The 19095-nt window shown below is 45.8% G+C and overlaps 2 protein-coding genes across 2 annotated transcripts in view; one reads left to right on the forward strand and one right to left on the reverse strand.

Moving 5' to 3' along the window:
- The first annotated feature begins 3569 nt into the window (after positions 1–3569).
- gja10a (gap junction protein alpha 10 a) lies at positions 3570–6322 on the forward strand. Its single transcript, XM_068595459.1, has 2 exons — positions 3570–4995; positions 6102–6322. Exons 1-2 carry the CDS (start codon positions 3570–3572, stop codon positions 6320–6322), a joined length of 1647 nt encoding a protein of 548 aa, XP_068451560.1.
- A 5135-nt stretch (positions 6323–11457) lies between these two features.
- LOC137798605 (transcription regulator protein BACH2-like) overlaps positions 11458–19095 on the reverse strand; it is a 34226-nt gene continuing 26588 nt past the window's right edge. The window contains exons 4-5 of the mRNA XM_068595481.1: positions 14278–14484; positions 11458–12670 (exon numbers count right to left, since the gene is read on the reverse strand). Coding sequence (XP_068451582.1) covers positions 12266–12670; positions 14278–14484 — 612 coding nt within the window. The 3' untranslated portion in view covers positions 11458–12265. The remainder of the gene's footprint in view (positions 12671–14277; positions 14485–19095) is intronic.

Consider the following 19095-nt stretch of genomic DNA (forward strand, 5'->3'; position numbering starts at 1 on the left):
CTCAACGAGGAACCTTGATGACCAAAAGGGAACGTTGGAGCCTCGGCGTCAACAAGCAGGCAGACAAAGTCCCGCCTTCACCCAGCTGTCAGTCAGGCCATCGGGCGGAGCCACTGATGAAGCAAGTTGTGTAATCCAATGATCCCGGGGTGACATGTGGCCTCAGCGACCACAGCCACAGCTTCTGAAGGGAAAATCAGATCAATGGTCCATTGACTCTGTCCGAGCGCGATGGAAACCTAATTAAAGGCCCTCCAGGCACAGCTGGTCATTTTATGCAGCCAAGCACCAGGGCTCTCAAATCAAGCCAGTAATATGTACTATTGCTTTACTCTGAGCGAGGGGGGGGGGGTAGTGTCAGCATTCAATATGCTAAAAACTCATTCCTGTGTCATGTCGCTGTTAACCCGTTTGACATGCAGCAGCCTTGCTACACATGAATATTACAGGAATATTCCTGTTTGCATGCTGTCGTGTGTACAACAATCAACACGGTTCATTGTGTCAAAAAGGTCTTTTTTCTTTTTCTAATCTGGGCTTTTTTCTCCTTTTTTACAATATAATTTACCTCCATTGTGATGCTGCTGGACCATCATACAAAGTGGGTACATGTTGAATGTGTTGCTACTAGCATCCGACCATCAGAGACGCTACAACGCTCAGTGGAGTCGAGGGTTGGTGACGAGTCGCCAGGTGACGAGTCGCCAGGTGACGAGTCGCCAGGTGACGAGTCGCCAGGTGACGAGTCGCCAGGTGACGAGTCGCCAGGTGACGAGTCGCCAGGTGACGAGTCGCCAGGTGACGAGTCGCCAGGGGACCAGTCGCCAGGGGACCAGTCACCAGGGGACCAGTCACCAGGTGACTCGTCACCTGGCGACTCGTCACCTGGCGACCCGTCACCTGGTGACTGGTCACTCATCATTAGACTTCTGACCAGAGAGGAAACTCAGTGGCGGCTGCAGCTTTCTTCAGCTCAAGAGAATACTAATCCAACATGCAGCAAAGTACTCTCAGGTTCTACCTGTGGGAGTTTTTATTACATTTATTTTCACGTTGAGACTTTCACAAGGTTCCTGTACACACACACACACACACACACACACACACACACACACACACACACACACACTCAGTCAGAGTGCATTTAAGGCAGACATATAGATAAATAACATGAACATGATCCATTAAACACACATTCAATTGGACAACGTGGTGAACTTTGACTTTTATATTCCATAAACCAACTGGATGTTGTCTCATTACAAAGTGTTTGAACAATAAAGTTGTACAAACGTAACCTTTGCCGATTCAAGTGAAAGTTGTGTTTGGTGCCAATAGAAAATAGAGATTTAGCGGCCATTTTAATGAAGTCAGGCTGACGTGCAGTGCAGCGAGCGCGGCTGTCTGCGGCCTGCTGGTGGCTGTAACCGAGCACGTAGACAACAGCCTCATATCAGCGTGTGCAGCCGGGTCTGCAGACAGAGATAGAGGAGCTGCACTCTAGTATCTGCTTCAAAACATGGAGCTCTCCACTGACACTGCTTCGGACTATTTCAATGCTTTTGGGAGATTAAGGTTATTTCAAAACTCCAAGTAAACAATTCACATAAAAACAGTAAACAGGCCCAAAACATGGAGACCTTCTGAGCGTATCCGCATGAATTATATCCTAGATTTAATCTTATCCTATTTATTTAATCAAATGTACAGTAGAAGTTGAGAAAGACCAGCCAGTAACAATATCAGTCTCTCTGCCAGAGAGACTGATATTGATGGCACTGGTTGGAGTTGGCACTGCTGTGGGAGCAGGGAGGGCTGTGGGTGTGGGGACATTGTCCCGTCGGGAGGCAATCGATGCTCACATCCTGTGAACCCTGCATGTCACACGGGAGAGCACTCCAAACACACTGCACACACAAACAAGACCGAGCCAGAGGAGAGCAGAGGGATGTGGACTGGAGTTTGGGACCGGCACCAGAGGATCACCAGACACCTCCATGGGGTAGCCGTGCAGACACAGTCTATTCCTAGGATGCGCATGTGAACACGATGAGGTGCATCAAGAGGCAGAGAGGGAGCAGCGACCAGTGATATGTAAGTGCTGCTGGAGCTGTTGATTCGTCTTCTGCTGTAATGTCTTGTTCCCAACTGGTCCCTTTGGTCCAGGAACGGCTCGTGTGAGACGTTTCTTTTTTCAGATGGCCTGAACTGTGATTGTCCAGGTCCCACCGTGAATCAGAATGTGCGTGTTATTTTCTATCGCACTGCACAGCGCAACGGTATTTAGTTTAGATGCCTCTGTGTCAGCATGCGGTTGTCTGGTCAATGCACATCAAATATTAGGTGCTGACAACGGCAAGGACATAATTTCATGGACGACGCTCCGATTATGTGATTGCGTCACCAACGCTGTGATTGCATGTGGTTTCATGAAGGCCTTGATGAAGCACCGCTGTGGTTCAAATGTCAGCGGTACAATAAAACCACCGCAGTCGTGACCTTTTAAAAGCGAGTGCCTCTGAACCCCAGACTGTTGTGATGTCATCCAGCGATGACTTCTGGAGCCGCAGTATTGACTGGATAATGAAACGAATGCTGCGGCTCTGCAGCAGCCATGATGTTGTTGATAAAAAGCCTCAAACATAATTCACTTTCTCAGAAATGTCTTCTGATGACGCACACAGAGTCTGAATTACCCACGAAATGCATTTTACACTTTGTTGCGTCACAATGGCAGACCAGTTTGACTTCTCTTCTTCTCTTTGGTCTCTTTGCTCGGGACAGGAATCATTGTCATGTAGGCTGGACAACTCATGATTGACAGTTATCCCCTTCAGTCAGACACCAACATGACCTCAGCTGATTGGACGAGCTCACCACTAGGATGTCAGTGGCCGCTGCAATTTTAGAACCGGAAAAAAACAAGTCACTCATTGGGATTTCTGTTTGTGATCTTTGGAAGATTTGAGGAGTTTTACATGAACTTCTAAACACTGAGTTTGCTGATTGGTCCAGTTTGTATCTCGACACATGGTGGACCAATGGGCTCGATGTTGAGAACAGTAAACCAGGTCTGAAGTCAAAAGGTATCGAGTCTGTTCATCCCATTCTGACAATACACAGTAACACCAAACGATTTCTCTGAAGGGTTCCTGGGGTTCATTGCAACTGGTCCCCGTCGATTATAAAAACGTTCCACTCACCAGATGTATTCCTCTCACGTCTTGGGACGCCACAACATTGACGAAAATACATGCAACAAATACAAGCAGTTGAACATCCAAAGTTACAAAATGAATGCAAATAGTTAAATTACAACCTGAACCATCTGTAAACATCCACAGCAGCCTACAACCCAACTCTTTGCTTGATTATTATTATTTTTAGTGAGCGTGGCATGTCCAGGGACTCAGGAATCTCAACGCTGTCACAATTAATAACGCTGAGACAAACATCAAACCTGTAAACTGCGGCGTGTTTTAGTGAAAACATTGTTGACATACAGTTTGTTTTTGTGCATGTCTCCACAGTTTGAAGACATGTGGCAGTGAAGTGGTGAGACGCTGACCATGGGTGACTGGAACCTGCTGGGCAGCATCCTAGAAGAGGTCCACATTCATTCCACCATCGTGGGCAAGATCTGGCTGACCATACTCTTCATCTTCCGCATGCTGATCCTGGGCGCGGCCGCTGAGGACGTCTGGGACGACGAGCAGTCCGAGTTTGTCTGCAACACCGATCAGCCCGGCTGCAAGGCGGTCTGCTACGACCGCGCCTTCCCCATCTCCCTCATACGCTTCTGGGTCCTGCAGGTCATCTTTGTGTCTGCGCCGTCGCTGGTCTACATGGGCCACGCCCTCTACTGCATGCGAGCGCTGGAGAAGGAGCGTCACCGCCGCCGGGCCCAGCTGAAGGAGGAGCTGGACGAGGTCGAGTTGGCCCTGGACGAGCACAAGCGCATGGAGAGGGAGCTGAGGAGGCTGGACGAGCAGAGGAGGGTGAAGAAGGCTCCGCTCAAAGGCTCTCTGTTGAGAACCTACATCATCCATATCCTGACTCGCTCTGTGGTGGAGGTCTGCTTCATCCTGGGCCAGTACATCCTTTATGGTATCCAACTGGAGCCCCTCTATAGGTGCGAGCGGCTACCTTGCCCCAACAGTGTAGACTGTTACATCTCCAGGCCCACAGAGAAGACCATCTTCATGGTTTTCATGATCGTTATTGCTGGTGTGTCACTGTTCCTCAACATTCTGGAAATATCCCACCTGGGCCTGAGGAAAATCAAACAGACACTGTATGGAGAGAGGTACACGGAAGATGACAGCTTGATTTACAAGTCCAAGAAGAGGTCCTTACCGCACCTTTGTGTAATGAGTAATGTATCACCTCACAACGGGCCTTTGACTCAGACCTTCAAAGTGATTCCAGAGGCGGACATGAAGCCTCCATATTACAACACTGGGCTCAAAGCCAACCAGGATGCACCAAGACACAACAGCTTGGCCTATCTGGGGCACAGTCAGACCAGCTACATCTGTCCCGAACCTCGGATGCCACCCAGGTGTGGCCAGAACTTTGCAATTCAAGCTCCCCAAACTCACGAAGGTCTGGAAGTCCGCACGGCTATGGTGGACCATCATCTGGCCTGGGCTTCTGTTGCTTCTGTTGTGTCAAATGTGGAGGGAAGTGCAACAAGCCATCAGGCGGATCACCCCAGTCATTTGGAAGCCGTGTTGTCCACCAGCTCCTTGAGGCCCGGCGCGCTCAGAGACATGGAAGAGGACGAGCGAAGGGAGTCAATGGAGAGCGAAGTCCTGTTATCCAACCCCAGGAAGACCAGCTTCATGATGAGGCCGCCATCTGACAGCTTGTCCTCCATCAGCGGCTCCACGAGTCCTTCCTTACATACCTCAGAGGAGTCAGATGAACTGGGCTCCCTGCAGGGAGACATGCCGATGATGCCGCCCGCCGGGGGCCGAAGGATGTCAATGGCAAGTAAAGAGCCGAGATATTCTCTTGTGTCTGAGCCGAGTAGTCCATTTCTGTTGCAGGTTTGAATCCTGGAGCGTCTGCCAGTGATCAAAGAAGTCACTTGCTCACTGGCAGAGTTTAGAGGATAAGCGTTTCATCCACTGCTAAGCCAAGTAATTATGAATAAATCCAGTCGAAGATGTGAGTCATGTTTTACAGAGAGAAAGAAACAAATCATTTCTGTTGATGTGGACGAAGTCCAGTAGTGACACACTGGCAGCCTCTGACAGTCACTGTGGGAGTGATGGGACGAAATCAAACTGCTATAACAATGATAATAAAATGTATAGCAATAATAATAATAATAATAATAATAATAATAATAATGATATTAATAAGTCCTTCAGTTCAGACTGGAAAAGAAAAACAACAACAATTTTCAGGAGGCAATTGCAATCTTGTTGGAATTATACAGATAAATTAAAAAAATATATACAGATAACACAAAAAATATAAATATTATTTAAAAGATTAAAGAAAAAATTGGAATTATTTTATAGTAAAGTTTGGAACAAATGAACAAATGAATAAACCGTGTTTGATATGTTTGACACTTAAATGTTCTGTAAATGAATGATCATGCACCTTCATTTGCTCTACCCATTTTATTTCTTTTCATATTCACCTTTGTTGCGCTTCATGGATTTTATATTATTATCATCATCAACATTGTTTTCTCAGAACATGAACCTCTGCAGGGTTTTCTCTCCCACTTTGGAATGAGCAGCAATATTCATCGTTCTTTGTTCCCAGATGTGAAAATAACCTTTTCAAAAAGCTGCTTTTGAAGAATATTCGGTATATTATTACAGCTGGAGTTGCTCATTTTGAGCAACCCAGCAAGAGGACAATGCAATAACAGCAACGAGTGCAGGTCGTGCAGGCAGGTGAGTCGACCGACAGGTATCCCGTCAGCACATCCGGGATGAACGAAGTGCTTGGACGACTCGCCACAGACGCATGTCCTGCCTTTGGGCTGTGATGACGTGTCCTCAGCGTGAGATCAGCAGCGACATGGAGCTCCAGCGGTGTGTTGGCTCCAGTCTAAGCTGTCCTCTTGTCTTCCTCAGAGCATGTTCCTGGATATCTCCTCCATCATGAAGAAGTGAGGCGGCGGCGGCGGCGGCGGCGGCGGCAGGAGGAGCCGGTGTTCCTGCATCAGTGTTTCCAGCCTTCAGCACGGAGTCAGCGCTCGAGTCCCCCGGGGTCAAAGGGCAGCGAGGCACTCGACCCCGACGAGGCAGCGGACTCGTGCCGGAGCCCAGAGCGAAGCACCTTAGAGTCGACATGAGAGAGAGATCCTACCTTTCCTGATGTGGACATCTTTCCATGTGACGGCTGAATCTTTGAGCGAGCAGAAGCAACACGATGGAGGATGAAGATCTGTTGGCTTCTGGACTTCAAATCCTTTTTCTAAATGAAGACCTGGTTAGAACCTGTGTGCGTCTGTAAATAGTCATTTGTATACGGCCCGTTCGTGAGAACGTATGATGCTTTATATTGTACTCAGATTAAAATGCTTCTTAACAAAGCACAGGTCCTTTTGTGAGCAGATATTGAATCAGACTCCACACACCAACACCACGCCGTGGACTCATCATGCTTTTTGTTTTATTTCTCAAGAAAAAAATGCCTGGACAAAATGTTTTTTTTCTTCTTTAAAACCATTTTTCATATCAAATAAACAAAACATGACATGTTGCACAATATTTACAAAGTAATCAAAACAAAACACAAGTCATTTGAACATTCAGAGATTAAAAAAAAGGAAATGGAAAACGCTCAATCTGCATATAACAGTCATGTTGCAGGTACTCAAATAAAAAAAGAACACGTAAAAATGGCTCACCAAAATCTACAAACACAATGTGACCACTGTAAAAAGTTGGAAACAACGCCACAGAAACTGTCTACATGTCTATCATACAGTCAGAAGACGAGGTATGCTGAATCATCCAGGTAGATAAGTGCTTACAGTCTGTTCGACTGAGATTTAAAAAAAATAATCACAATCTGAGATTCAAGATTAACGCTTTCTGTAAACAGATTGGATTAAATAAGTACTTCTGCCATCATGTATTGTCTTTTAAAAATACTTAAAGGAAAAGCTCTTCCCTGATAACCACTGCTCATGGTCCAAACAATCAGCTGCACTCAGAGACGTTGAAACTGAAGCATCCCATGAAGGAAAAAGCAATTACAGCGACGGAGCCGACTCCTCAGACTCCTCGGACTCCTCAGACTCCTCGGACTCCTCAGACTCCTCGGAGTCCTCAGAGTCCTCGGACTCCTCAGAGTCCTCGGAGTCCTCAGAGTCCTCGGACTCCTCAGAGTCCTCAGACTCCTCAGAGTCCTCAGAGTCCTCAGACTCTTCAGAGTCCTCAGAGTCCTCAGAGTCCTCAGGCTCCTCAGAGTCCTCAGACTCCTCAGAGTCCTCAGAGTCCTCAGAGTCCTCAGGCTCCTCAGAGTCCTCAGAGTCCTCAGAGTCCTCAGAGTCCTCAGGCTCCTCAGAGTCCTCAGAGTCCTCAGACTCCTCAGAGTCCTCAGACTCCTCAGAGTCCTCAGACTCCTCAGAGTCCTCAGACTCCTCAGAGTCCTCAGAGTCCTCAGAGTCCTCAGACTCCTCAGAGTCCTCAGAGTCCTCAGAGTCCTCAGTCCCATGTTTGTTGGTGTGATATAATCACGTGACGTCATATTAATAAGGTGATGTACTGGTAAACGAGTCGAGCAGGCAGCGCGTTGTGTTCATGTCTTTCAGTACAGAGGCTTCAAACGTCAAAGGTCCATCACATTATTACAGGATGTGATGGATGAACTCACGCCGGCCGGTTTCAAGTCCAAAGAGGTCACGTTTGCACTGTTAGCATAATGGAGAGATTGTGTGCTTTACGGCTGGCAGTAAGAGGAAGTGCATGCATGTTCTGGTCAAACGGGGAACACTGGTTTGTTCCTTTAGGTTCCATGTTGCTCTGGTGCCTCTGCTGTAACGCATCTCCATCCAGAGACACACACGTGACGGGAGCATCACTTCTGAGACGGATCAACAAGATGTTTTTCCACTGATCTGGTTCCAGACACGAGGAATATTGCGCTCCACATCTCTGACCTGCAGCCTCCAATGAGCCCATCAGGAACATCTTATTCTTTAAAACTCTTGGTCCTCTTTGACGGTTTGTTCCCACCAGAGCGTGTGGAGACCCACGCAGGAAAACATGAAATAAATAACCAAGATGTTGTGGAACAAATATTCATATGAATAAACACGCGCAAAGGTATAAAGTAGCCGTGAAACTCTTCTTTCACGCAACGCTTTGTCGAACTATTTCAGGGCTGTATTCCATGTGCTGTCTGTATTTACTGAGAGGATTATTTATTCCATTTGTTTATTGTTGAACTGTTTGGGTCTCCGAACACACACACAGACACCGGGCCTTTGGGGTCATGTGACCTGCATGTCTGTGGACCGGACCGCTCCATGACCCGCGAGGAGGCCACGCCCACACGGCGCCACGCCGCCCGCCGGCCCCTCACCACATGGTTTTGGCCTCTGGAACCTCTAAGGCAAGAAATTGTAGCTGCACTTTGTCAGATGCGTATTTTTCTCACAAATTCATCAACACTGTTTTAACTTATGTAAATTTCAAAACAAATTTCAAAACAAAAGCTTTACCAGCTGTATTCAGCTTAATTCTCAGGTCTTAGTTATATTTTTACAAAAACAAAAAGGTAATACACAAAAATTGTAAACATACTCACACCTCTTGAAGTTGAAATTAATTTAAGTACATGTGTGATTTGTAAATGAAGACTTATTTCCATATGAAAATTGGCAACAATAATAAAAAAATATTACAACCATTAACAAATCAACTCTAAGAAACGGCAGCAACCTACATCTATAACATCTAAGCAACTTCCTCTACAGCCGACCCCCCAAAAAGAGTCCAAAGAAATAAATTAACAACTTCACATTGAGGAATTAAAGTCGATGAAAGTCAGCTGTGCTCTTCAGTGCACTCGGAGCGGTTAGCATCCCGATGAGGTCGTGTTTGGCTAGCAGGGATATCTCGGCTAGCACAATCACAAGCTGCCATGAGACACCGATCAATATATTCCACCGAGTTCACAAAATCACATCCCTTCATTTAGAGGGTCGCTAACTCATTTCTAAATAAACTCAAGTGCCATGAAATATTACCAATTGTTTTTGTTTGTAGTTTGACCTTCCTTGACCCTGATGGACGAGAGAAGCCCAAACACATCCAGCGCAGCGCCGTGAGGCGGCGGCGGCGGCGGCGGCGGCGGCGGCGGCGGCGGCGGCAGCGGCAGCGGCAGCGGCAGCACTCACACTGCCACGTGCCTCCACATCGACGTCTACACAGCAGATGAATTTGGCATCTCTCTAAATCAATACGTGCCAGAGTCCCCTGCGTGGCACACGCCATCAGAGACGCTGGCTCCTAAGTAGAGATTGATCATTTTGCTTCGGCGTGAAACTAGTTCACAGCTCGTGTGTGAATTGAACACGTTGGCGTCTTGCACCGACATCAAGTACCAAATACTTTTAGTGGGGATATCTGTCTTATGTACAATACAAGAACAGTGCAGCTAAATACATAATCACCAGAAGTACAAACACTACGGTTTAACTACTCTTAACACAATAAATAAACGAGACAAAAAGAGCACTTATGATTTGTTGAAGCGGTTCTTTAAAAGACCACACGGGTGGCTTCAAACTGTGTGTGCTTCACATGACGACCGGCCGCTTCCCACAGCGTGAAATGTTCCTCTACACTGACACATCATGTGCACATCATGTGTACATCATGTGCACATGATGTGTACATCATGTGCACATGATGTACACATCATGCACACATGATGTACACATGTGTGCATGATGTGTACATCATGTGCACATGATGTACACATCATGTGCACAACATGTGCACATCGTGTACGCATCGTGTGCACATCAGCTGTGAGGATCCATCTCGGTGAACACTGTTGTTCTTTTGGATTTTCACTTTTAATTTGGACGGGTAACACTTCGTTTAGCTGCTGTAATTCTTTTATAACGGATAGAAAATAAAAATATTATTTCTCTGGAGGCATTAGAGATGATGTTCTGAGCTAATAGATGATGTATTAAGATGGAAGCCGCTGCTTTAAGCCCGATGGAGCCGATAGCGAGCGGAGCACGACTCATGAAGCCTCGTCACCTTTTTAGAGCATCAAATAACTTATCAGACAAATGAACTCTGGAGGATCAGCGTGGCTAAATCACAGAAACCAAATTCATTTGCAGTGTATTTGGATTATTTTGTGGTCTGGCCCATGTACTGTAAGATGGAGATCTTTACATGCAGTCCACGGCAAATCCCCTTTTATTTACTATTTGTTTGTTTTTTAAAGAGCCAGTTGACCTGAGATCAGTTCATATATTTTCGTATCCGTTAAAATAATATCGTAAATCAGTTTGTTGAGACTACTTGTCAGTAATTTCAAACTACAGACAGGCAAATGTCTATCTTTGTGTTTGTTTGCTGAAGAAAGTAATGAAGTGTAACTAGTTTACATTTTCCCTTCAATTATCACAAAATGGAGGAACCTTCCAGAGCTTTGTGAGGAATGAATTGGTCAACTAGGAACCTGTCAAATGAAGCTTCACCTGATGAACTGCAGCAAAAGCAGAGCTGATGGAAGGAACTGCTCGGGCTGAAGCGGCTCTGCATGCTGGTGAGCTCTTCTTATGTTTTGTAAAAATGAGCTGGAAGAAGCTCCAGCGCCACTCTGGAGGCGGTGAGCAGACATGTGAAGCTGACACCGGTGTGGTCCTTTCATCTGTCGACCCGCTGACTGGCTCGGGCTCTAAGTGCTGACGCCGCGGGGCGTTTGCTCGATGCCCGCCGGCGCCTCCTGGAGGCCGGGCAGTGCTCGAGCTGTGTAACGTCTTCTGTCTCTTAGCGCACGTATGAAAAGAAGGCAGAGAGAGAATTGTGTAGAAATGTCCATCTGAGTACAAGAAAAAGTACAAGTGAAGTTTGACAAAAGAAACTTTGCATAATGAGTTCATTTGACCAAAATATTACAAATACACACCTTTGGTAACATTTTACTTTAAAGTCCTGTGTCTCTCAACAACTCAGTACGAATGTTCAGTGACCAAAAGGTACGCTGTTTGATGGAGTACCACAGAGTTAATCATTTAAAGATTAGTTCAACACTACACAAAACATACTGTTTGCTTTCATTCTGAGAGTGAGGGACGTGTGTGTGAACACATTGGAAGAGGAGGAGGAAGAGGAGGAGGAGGAGGAGGAGGAGGAGGAAGAGGAGGAGGAAGAGGGACAGAGCTGCCTCCATTAAACATCTGCACCAACAGAAATGTTTAAGTCTCGTGCCGCGTATCGTACGCAACAGAGTTGCTAACGGAGTTGCTAACAAAGTTGCTAAAGGACTTCTAAGTTGTAATTTTGTTCTCAGAGACATGGTGACATCTGTCTGCTCCACTGTCTCCCTCCTGGTGGACAGACCTCCTGCAGTGTGACAGAAGATGTTGAGTTCACACTCAGCAGGAACGCTAACGTACGAGCTAACCACGGCACAGCCGCCATGCTCTCACCGCGGAGCGGCCGTGAAACTAAATCAATACTCGCCGTCGGGGGTTGAGACCCAAAGCAGACATTTATAATTTACAGGTTTTATTCCCATTAGTCCCTCTATGCTAACCATGTCCAGTCTCCTCTGTCGGACTCAACACACAAGACCGATCACAACGTCTCTCAGAAAGAAAGGGAATCATCTACCGACATGTTTCGTGAAGTGCTGAAACTTTAAACGGTCAGACGTGAATTAATATTATTATTTGACCACTTATATTTACTAGAAATCAATCATAAGAACCAAAGTAATTATCAAGGTTTCACAGGACTGTAAAGCAAAGTGCATGTACATGTTAACAGGACATTACTGAACATTCTGAGGAATTCCTGAGTTTAACCTCCCATGATGCACGAGAGAGGGAGGGAAGCTGACAGGAAGAAGAGTCAGGATGAGACACAGAAAGAAAGAAAGCTGCCAGTGCTTCTGTTTTATCTCCAGTCCAAAGATACCTGTTGAACAGTATTGCTGATAAGACAACGCTTGTGTCATCCATTACAAAAAAAGAAAGGAGAAAAGAAGACTTCAAATATCAAGAGAAGGACGAGTGACGGTCCGCCACCAGACGCTAAGTACAGCTCTGTCTCCTCTGTTCCTCCGTTGTACATTTCTCAGTCATTTCCTGACAGAAATCCACTGTCACGTTGGGGCTACATACCTCCTCTGCGGCCCCCGGCGGCGGCGGACCCTCGGGGGCCTCCAGCCCGAGGCCCGACTCCTCCGGGCCCTGACCGGGGCCCCCGTCCGACAGACGCGCCGCGCCGCCTCGCAGAGACGCCGGGGACCCGGACCGGGGCGAGTCCTCGTCGGAGAAAGGCGACGGCGGGTTGGACGTGAGGTCGATGCTGGCGGAGACGGGAGGAGGCCCCTCCACACACACCTGCTGGGACAGGAAGGAGAGGTTCTGCCACAGCTCCGACATGCACACCTTCAGCTGGTTGCGCTCGCTCAGCAGCTTCTCCTTCTCACACACCTGCGAGCGCACAAGACACACAACGCACAAGTCAGCAAGGCAGATGCAGTAGCATGCAGTAGTATATAGTAGTACACATATGCAGTAGTACACATATACAGTAATATACAGTCATACACAGTAGTATACAGTCATATACAGTAGTATATAGTAGTATACAGTCATATATAGTAGTATACATATACAATAGTATACAGTAGTATATAGTCATATATCGTAGTATACAGTAGTATACAGTCATATACAGTAGTATACAGTCATATGTAGTAGTATACAGTAGTATACATATACAGTAGTATACATATACAGTAATATACAGTCATACACAGTAGTATACAGTCATATACAGTAGTACACAGTAGTATATAGTAGTATACATGTGCAGTAGTATACAGTCATATACAGTAGTATATAGTAGTATACATATACAGTAGTATACATATACAGTAATATACAGTCATACACAGTAGTATACAGTCATATACAGTAGTATATAGTCATATATCGTAGTATACAGTAGTATACAGTCATATACAGTAGTATACAGTCATATACAGTAGTATACAGTCATATACAGTAGTATACGGTCATATATTGTAGTATACAGTATACAGTAGTGTACAGTAGTATACAGTAATATACAGTAGTATACAATCATATATAGTAGTATTCAGTAGTATATAGTCATATAGTAGTATACAGTAGTATACAGTCATATACAGTAGTATACAGTCATATATAGTAGTATACATATACAATAGTATACAGTAGTATATAGTCATATATCGTAGTATACAGTAGTATACAGTCATATACAGTAGTATACGGTCATATATAGTAGTATACATATACAGTAGTATTCAGTAGTATATAGTCATATAGTAGTATACAGTAGTATACAGTCATATACAGTAGTATAGAGTCATATATAGTAGTATACAGTATACAGTAGTGTACAGTAGTATACAGCCATATACAGTAGTATACAATCATATACAGTAGTATACAGTCATATATAGTAGCATACAGTAGTATACAGTCATATACGGTAGTATACAGTCATATACAGTCATATATAGTAGTATACAATATACAGTAGTATACAGTAGTATGTAACAATGTACATTGTTAGTCTTGCACCGATCCGATACTACTGTGAGAATCTAGATCAGGTTTGTGTGATACATGAGGCTGATCCACTTAATTTAATTCTGTGCTTATGCCAACGACTTGTTAATGTTGATGACACTAGTCAACCTGTCCATCAACCAGTTTACATGTATGACACGTGACCTGCTGGAATTTAAAACCCTCACAGTTGGCCTGGTTACACGTAGGGCACTGTGATATTACTTTATTCCACACAGTGAAGTGGAAGGTAACAGCAATGCCTTCTGGCTCAACGATGGGATGGAGGAGCTGCAGTTACCCAACATGACCACCAGAGGGCGTGCTGCCTCACCGGAAAGCATTCTACTGTGAACCACAACACACTGGACGCTTCAGACCTGTTGCATCAGGGATTTTATCTCATATTTGATCTGTGTGTGTGTGTGTGTGTGTGTGTGTGTGTGTGTGTGTGTGTGTGTGTGTGTGTGTGTGTGTACCAGTTTGCGGATCTCGCCCTCCAGGTTCTGGATGCAGTCCAGCTTCCTCTTGCGGCAGCGCTGGGCGGCGATGCGGTTTTTGCTGCGGCGGCGGATGTCGTGGATGAACTCCAGCTGCTCCGAGTTCAGCTTGTGCATCTTCACGAGGATCTGGAAGTCGTTGCGCGGCAGGTTGGTGATGTGGTCCACGGGGAAGGGCAGCTTCACCTGAAAGAACAGGACCAGAGGGGGAAGAGTTTCATTTGACAGGATTATTCCTCCATCTAAATATATCGCCTTCATACTTGGGTCATGTGATGAGAGAGGAGTCAACTCATGACAGCAGAGCAAACTGTGATGAAGACCAGGACCGGTGGCTGAAAGCTCCAGAGGCGCGAACAACAATGCAAATGAAAGAACATGATATTATATATTGATACTTCTATTGACTTAGTTTATGTATTATATTTGTTTCAAACTGTCTTCTGACTTTAACTGTATGTACAAATGGAGTTAAATTAAACCCGACAAAACACTCTCTCCTGACCACCAGGGGGCGACTCCTCTGGTTGTATAGAAGTCTATGCTTCATGTGTTGAAGCTGCATTCTCTCTCCTGACCACCAGGGGGCGACTCCTCTGGTTGTATAGAAGTCTATGCTTCATGTGTTGAAGCTGCATTCTCTCTCCTGACCACCAGGGGTCGACTCCTCTGGTTGTATAGAAGTCTATGCTTCATGTGTTAAAGCTGCATTCTCTCTCCTGACCACCAGGGGGCGACTCCTCTGGTTGTATAGAAGTCTATGCTTCATGTGTTAAAGCTGCATTCTCTCTCCTGACCACCAGGGGGCGACTCCTCTAGTTGTATAGAAGTCTATATAAGTGACTCTACTTCTCTCTTGATGTATTCCCTCAGTAAACATTGTAAACATGAGTTTATGTCTCAAACTCTAGTTTCTGGTCTTCTTCTATACAGCGTGATGTTCATTTCGTACATTATGGTCTGTTAGAGTCAGACAGACCATAATAAGACCAGGACCTTTACATCCTGGTCTCTAGGCTCCTCAGCCAGCATGCAGCAGCCGTGTCAGAGGCACACCTGGTATCATCCTTCTGTTTAAAGCTCGGCAGTCACCGTTTACAGGTTGCCACCAATTTTCGACGTTGGTTGGAAGTGTTTTAATTTATGAAATAAAAAACTGAGGCAGCTCAAAGCAAAACGTGCTCTCTCAAAATAAAGAGGTTTATCTTCTTTATGTCACATTTTCATTTTTGAGATAAAGTATAACTGCAAAGTATCTGGATTATAAATAATACAAAACATATTTTATTTTGCTATTTTAGTACATTTTACTGATGTTACTTCTGAGCTTCGGGACTTTTACTTGTTACTTTAATTGTGACTTTTGATCAAGTGAATTATCTGAATCCATCTTCAAGAAGTGGATCCATGATGGAGGCGATGTGCTGGAGGATCCACTAGGGGGCAGTGTGGCGCTGTGCAGCGATGCCAGCAGCTCCAGCACAAAGAGAGCTCAGGGGGCTCTTTGTTCCTCCAGCAGCTCATCTTGGTCCTAATTGAGTATGAGCACTTTATTATTTATTATCGTGGTTCTTACAGAGTCATTGTCTTTCTGTGCGCGTCAGTTGATGATGTCATCCATCGATTCTCCTCTCTTTCTTCACAGCGCCTCACGTCTGAGCTTTCATCTTCCCCTCTGGGTCTTCCTTTATTTATGTGGAAGTGTCCTCTCATTCATTCATGGGTTCGATGCCGTCTACAGCGGATTCTCACTTTATGAATGTTACTCATCCGATCTGTTGATGAGCGACTGTGAGGACTTTGTGTTCGTCACGTAGTGCACACATGCCAGCATCCCATGATGACATCATCACTGCTCTGACAGCAGAGGAAAGGGAAAAGAGAGAGTGTGTGTGTGTGTGTGTGTGTGTGTGTGTGTGTGTGTGTGTGTGTGTGTGTGTGTGTGTGTGTGTGTGTGTGTGTGTGTGCCACCCTGTCCTTTACTGTGTAGACATCTATATATAGCTGCATGACTCTCAGCCGTCACATAATGAGGTTGCAATGACAAAGTGAGCCGAGGATGATCATCTCTCTCTCTCTCTCTCTCTCTCTCTCTCTCTCTCTCTCTCTCTCTCTCTCAGAGCTGCATGAGCGCACTAGAATCACAGTTATTAGTTATTAGTCATATCATAGCTGGTCATATTCGGGATGTCAACACATTTCCACTCCCATCTCGTCCCATGCCTCTCTCTTCCTTCAGCTTCAGAAGTCTCGTTTGTATTTCAATACTTTTGAGGAACGAGTTGCTCACGAGGACTTCAAAAAGGCGGGAAAGGGAACAAAGTGTAGTGAGGAGGTCTGAAGGCCTGTCCTCATTGGAAAGGTCAGACAGGAGGTCAGGGGAAGCAGATGGTGGACGAGCGCAGCCAGGACACCTTCCACCTGCCTGCAGGGCACCCGAGGGTGTGTGTGTGTGTGTGTGTGTGTGTGTGTGTGCTCAATGGGCAAGACAACTGGGTCAGGGCAAAGAAGTGGGACACACACACACACACACACACACACACACACACACACACACACGTGATATACGATGTATGAGCAAAAAACTAAAACAGTACGAAAACAAAGAGGTGAGTTCAATACAGCGCGAGGATATGTGGGTCTTTGTTTTCATATTTTACGGCTATATTTTTAAGTGACGAGGTCAAATGTGATTTTAAGTGCTTTTGTATTGTTAAGTATTCAGGTCCAGTTCATTATGAAACCCTTTATGACGGTTATGATGTCAAACACCTGTTGAATCTGAACCTCTGCACCGCGAGAAGTTCAACAAACACACACCGTTGCAACGTCCATGAAGGGACTGATGATGGACCGTGTGATGAGCCGGGAGGTGAAGAGTCTGAACTCATTACTGCCATCAATAGTAAATTACACACTATCATCATATGTGTTCTATTAACATGATGTCAGTGTATGTACTTGATAACATGGCATACATCGTATACAGATGAACTAGTGCCACGTGTTTCAGAAGAGCACGACAACTGTTGAGCATCAGCCCAGAAAAGAGCACGAAGTCCACACTCAACTCTCCCTGACCGACAACATCACCACAACATGTACCTGTAGGTCCATGCTACACAACATCCTGTAGGTCCATGCTACACAGCATCCTGTAAGTCCGTGCTACACAACATCCTGTAGGTCCATGCTACACAACATCCTGTAGGTCCATGCTACACAGCATCCTGTAAGTCCGTGCTACACAACATCCTGTAGGTCCATGCTACACAACATCCTGTAGGTCCATGCTACACAACATCCTGTAGGTCCATACTACACAACATCCTCTAGGTCTGTGCTACACATCATCGTGTAGGTCCATGCTACACATCATCCTGTAGGTCCATGCTACACATCATCCTGTAGGTCCATGCTACACAACATCAGGCCAATACGTCTCCTTCTCCCTCAGAAGGCGGCTCAGGCTCTGATCATCTTGACTCCTGTACCTCCTCCTGCAGGTCTACCTGCTCACGTCTTTGTCCCTCTACAGCTCGTCCAGAACGCAGCAGCTCGACTGATCTTCAGCCTCCTGAAGTTCACTCACACTCCTCCTCCCCTCCACGGGCTACCGTACCTCCATGGAGACATCAGGACAGCAGGAAGTCTCTACATCTCCCACCAGGAACTGAAAACACATCTTTCAGACTCCATCGTGAAGAAGAAGCTAGCAGAGTAGCAGCTCTTCAGCAGCTCTTAAATGTCTCTGACTGACAGAACTTTGTACTTTCCTGATTCTGAGTTTGGTCTCACGGTTGAATGCACTCATTGTGAGTCTCTCTGAGAAAAAGCCTCAGCTCAATAAAATGTAAAGCAGTGTAGTGTGTGTGACTCATCTCACATCACATACATTGCATGTCCTTAGGCATCGCCATGGCAACCATACAGCTCTTATATCCGTAAAGTGTTTGAAGTGTTTGTGTAATTTCGCCAGAGAGGAAAAACGGTCTAAGAATAGTCCCAGCTGTAAACGCCACTTTGAATATGCTTAGGGGAAAAGTCCATGCTACATGCTACATGCTACTAGCACAGGACTATGTGATGACACTATGGAGGATGACACTATGGAGGACGACACTATGGAGGATGACACTATGGAGGACGACACTATGGAGGATGACACTATGGAGGAGGACACTATGGAGGAGGACACTATGGAGGACGACACTATGGAGGATGACACTATGGAGGAGGACACTATGGAGGAGGACACTATGGAGGACGACACTATGGAGGATGACACTATGGAGGATGACACTATGGAGGATGACACTATGGAGGATGACACTATGGAGGACGACACTATGGAGGATGACACTATGGAGGATGACACTATGGAGGATGACACTATGGAGGATGACACTATGGAGGAGGACACTATGGAGGATGACACTATGGAGGACGACACTATGGAGGAAGACACTACGGAGGACGACACTACGGTGGATGACACTATGGAGGATGACACTATGGAGGACGACACTACGGAGGATGACACTACGGAGGACGACACTACGGAGGATGACACTATGGAGGATGACACTACGGAGGACGACACTATGGAGGAGGACACTATGGAGGATGACACTATGGAGGACGACACTATGGAGGAAGACACTACGGAGGACGACACTACGGAGGATGACACTACGGAGGATGACACTATGGAGGACGACACTACGGAGGATGACACTACGGAGGACGACACTACGGAGGACGACACTACGGAGGATGACACTATGGAGGACGACA

Source organism: Clinocottus analis, unplaced genomic scaffold (genome assembly GCF_023055335.1).
Source record: "Clinocottus analis isolate CAN_PGR_092001 unplaced genomic scaffold, fCliAna1.0.p SCAF_30, whole genome shotgun sequence".
NCBI lineage: Eukaryota > Metazoa > Chordata > Actinopteri > Perciformes > Cottidae > Clinocottus > Clinocottus analis.

What these genes read in the sequence shown, in the direction of transcription:
- gja10a (XM_068595459.1), top strand. Translation starts at nt 3,570, where the DNA reads ATGGGTGACTGGAACCTGCTGGGCAGCATCCTAGAAGAGGTCCACATT. An exon ending in CCGAAGGATGTCAATGGCAA is followed by an intron (nt 4,996 to 6,101) that starts GTAAAGAGCCGA and finishes TGTCTTCCTCAG; the next exon opens with AGCATGTTCCTGGATATCTC.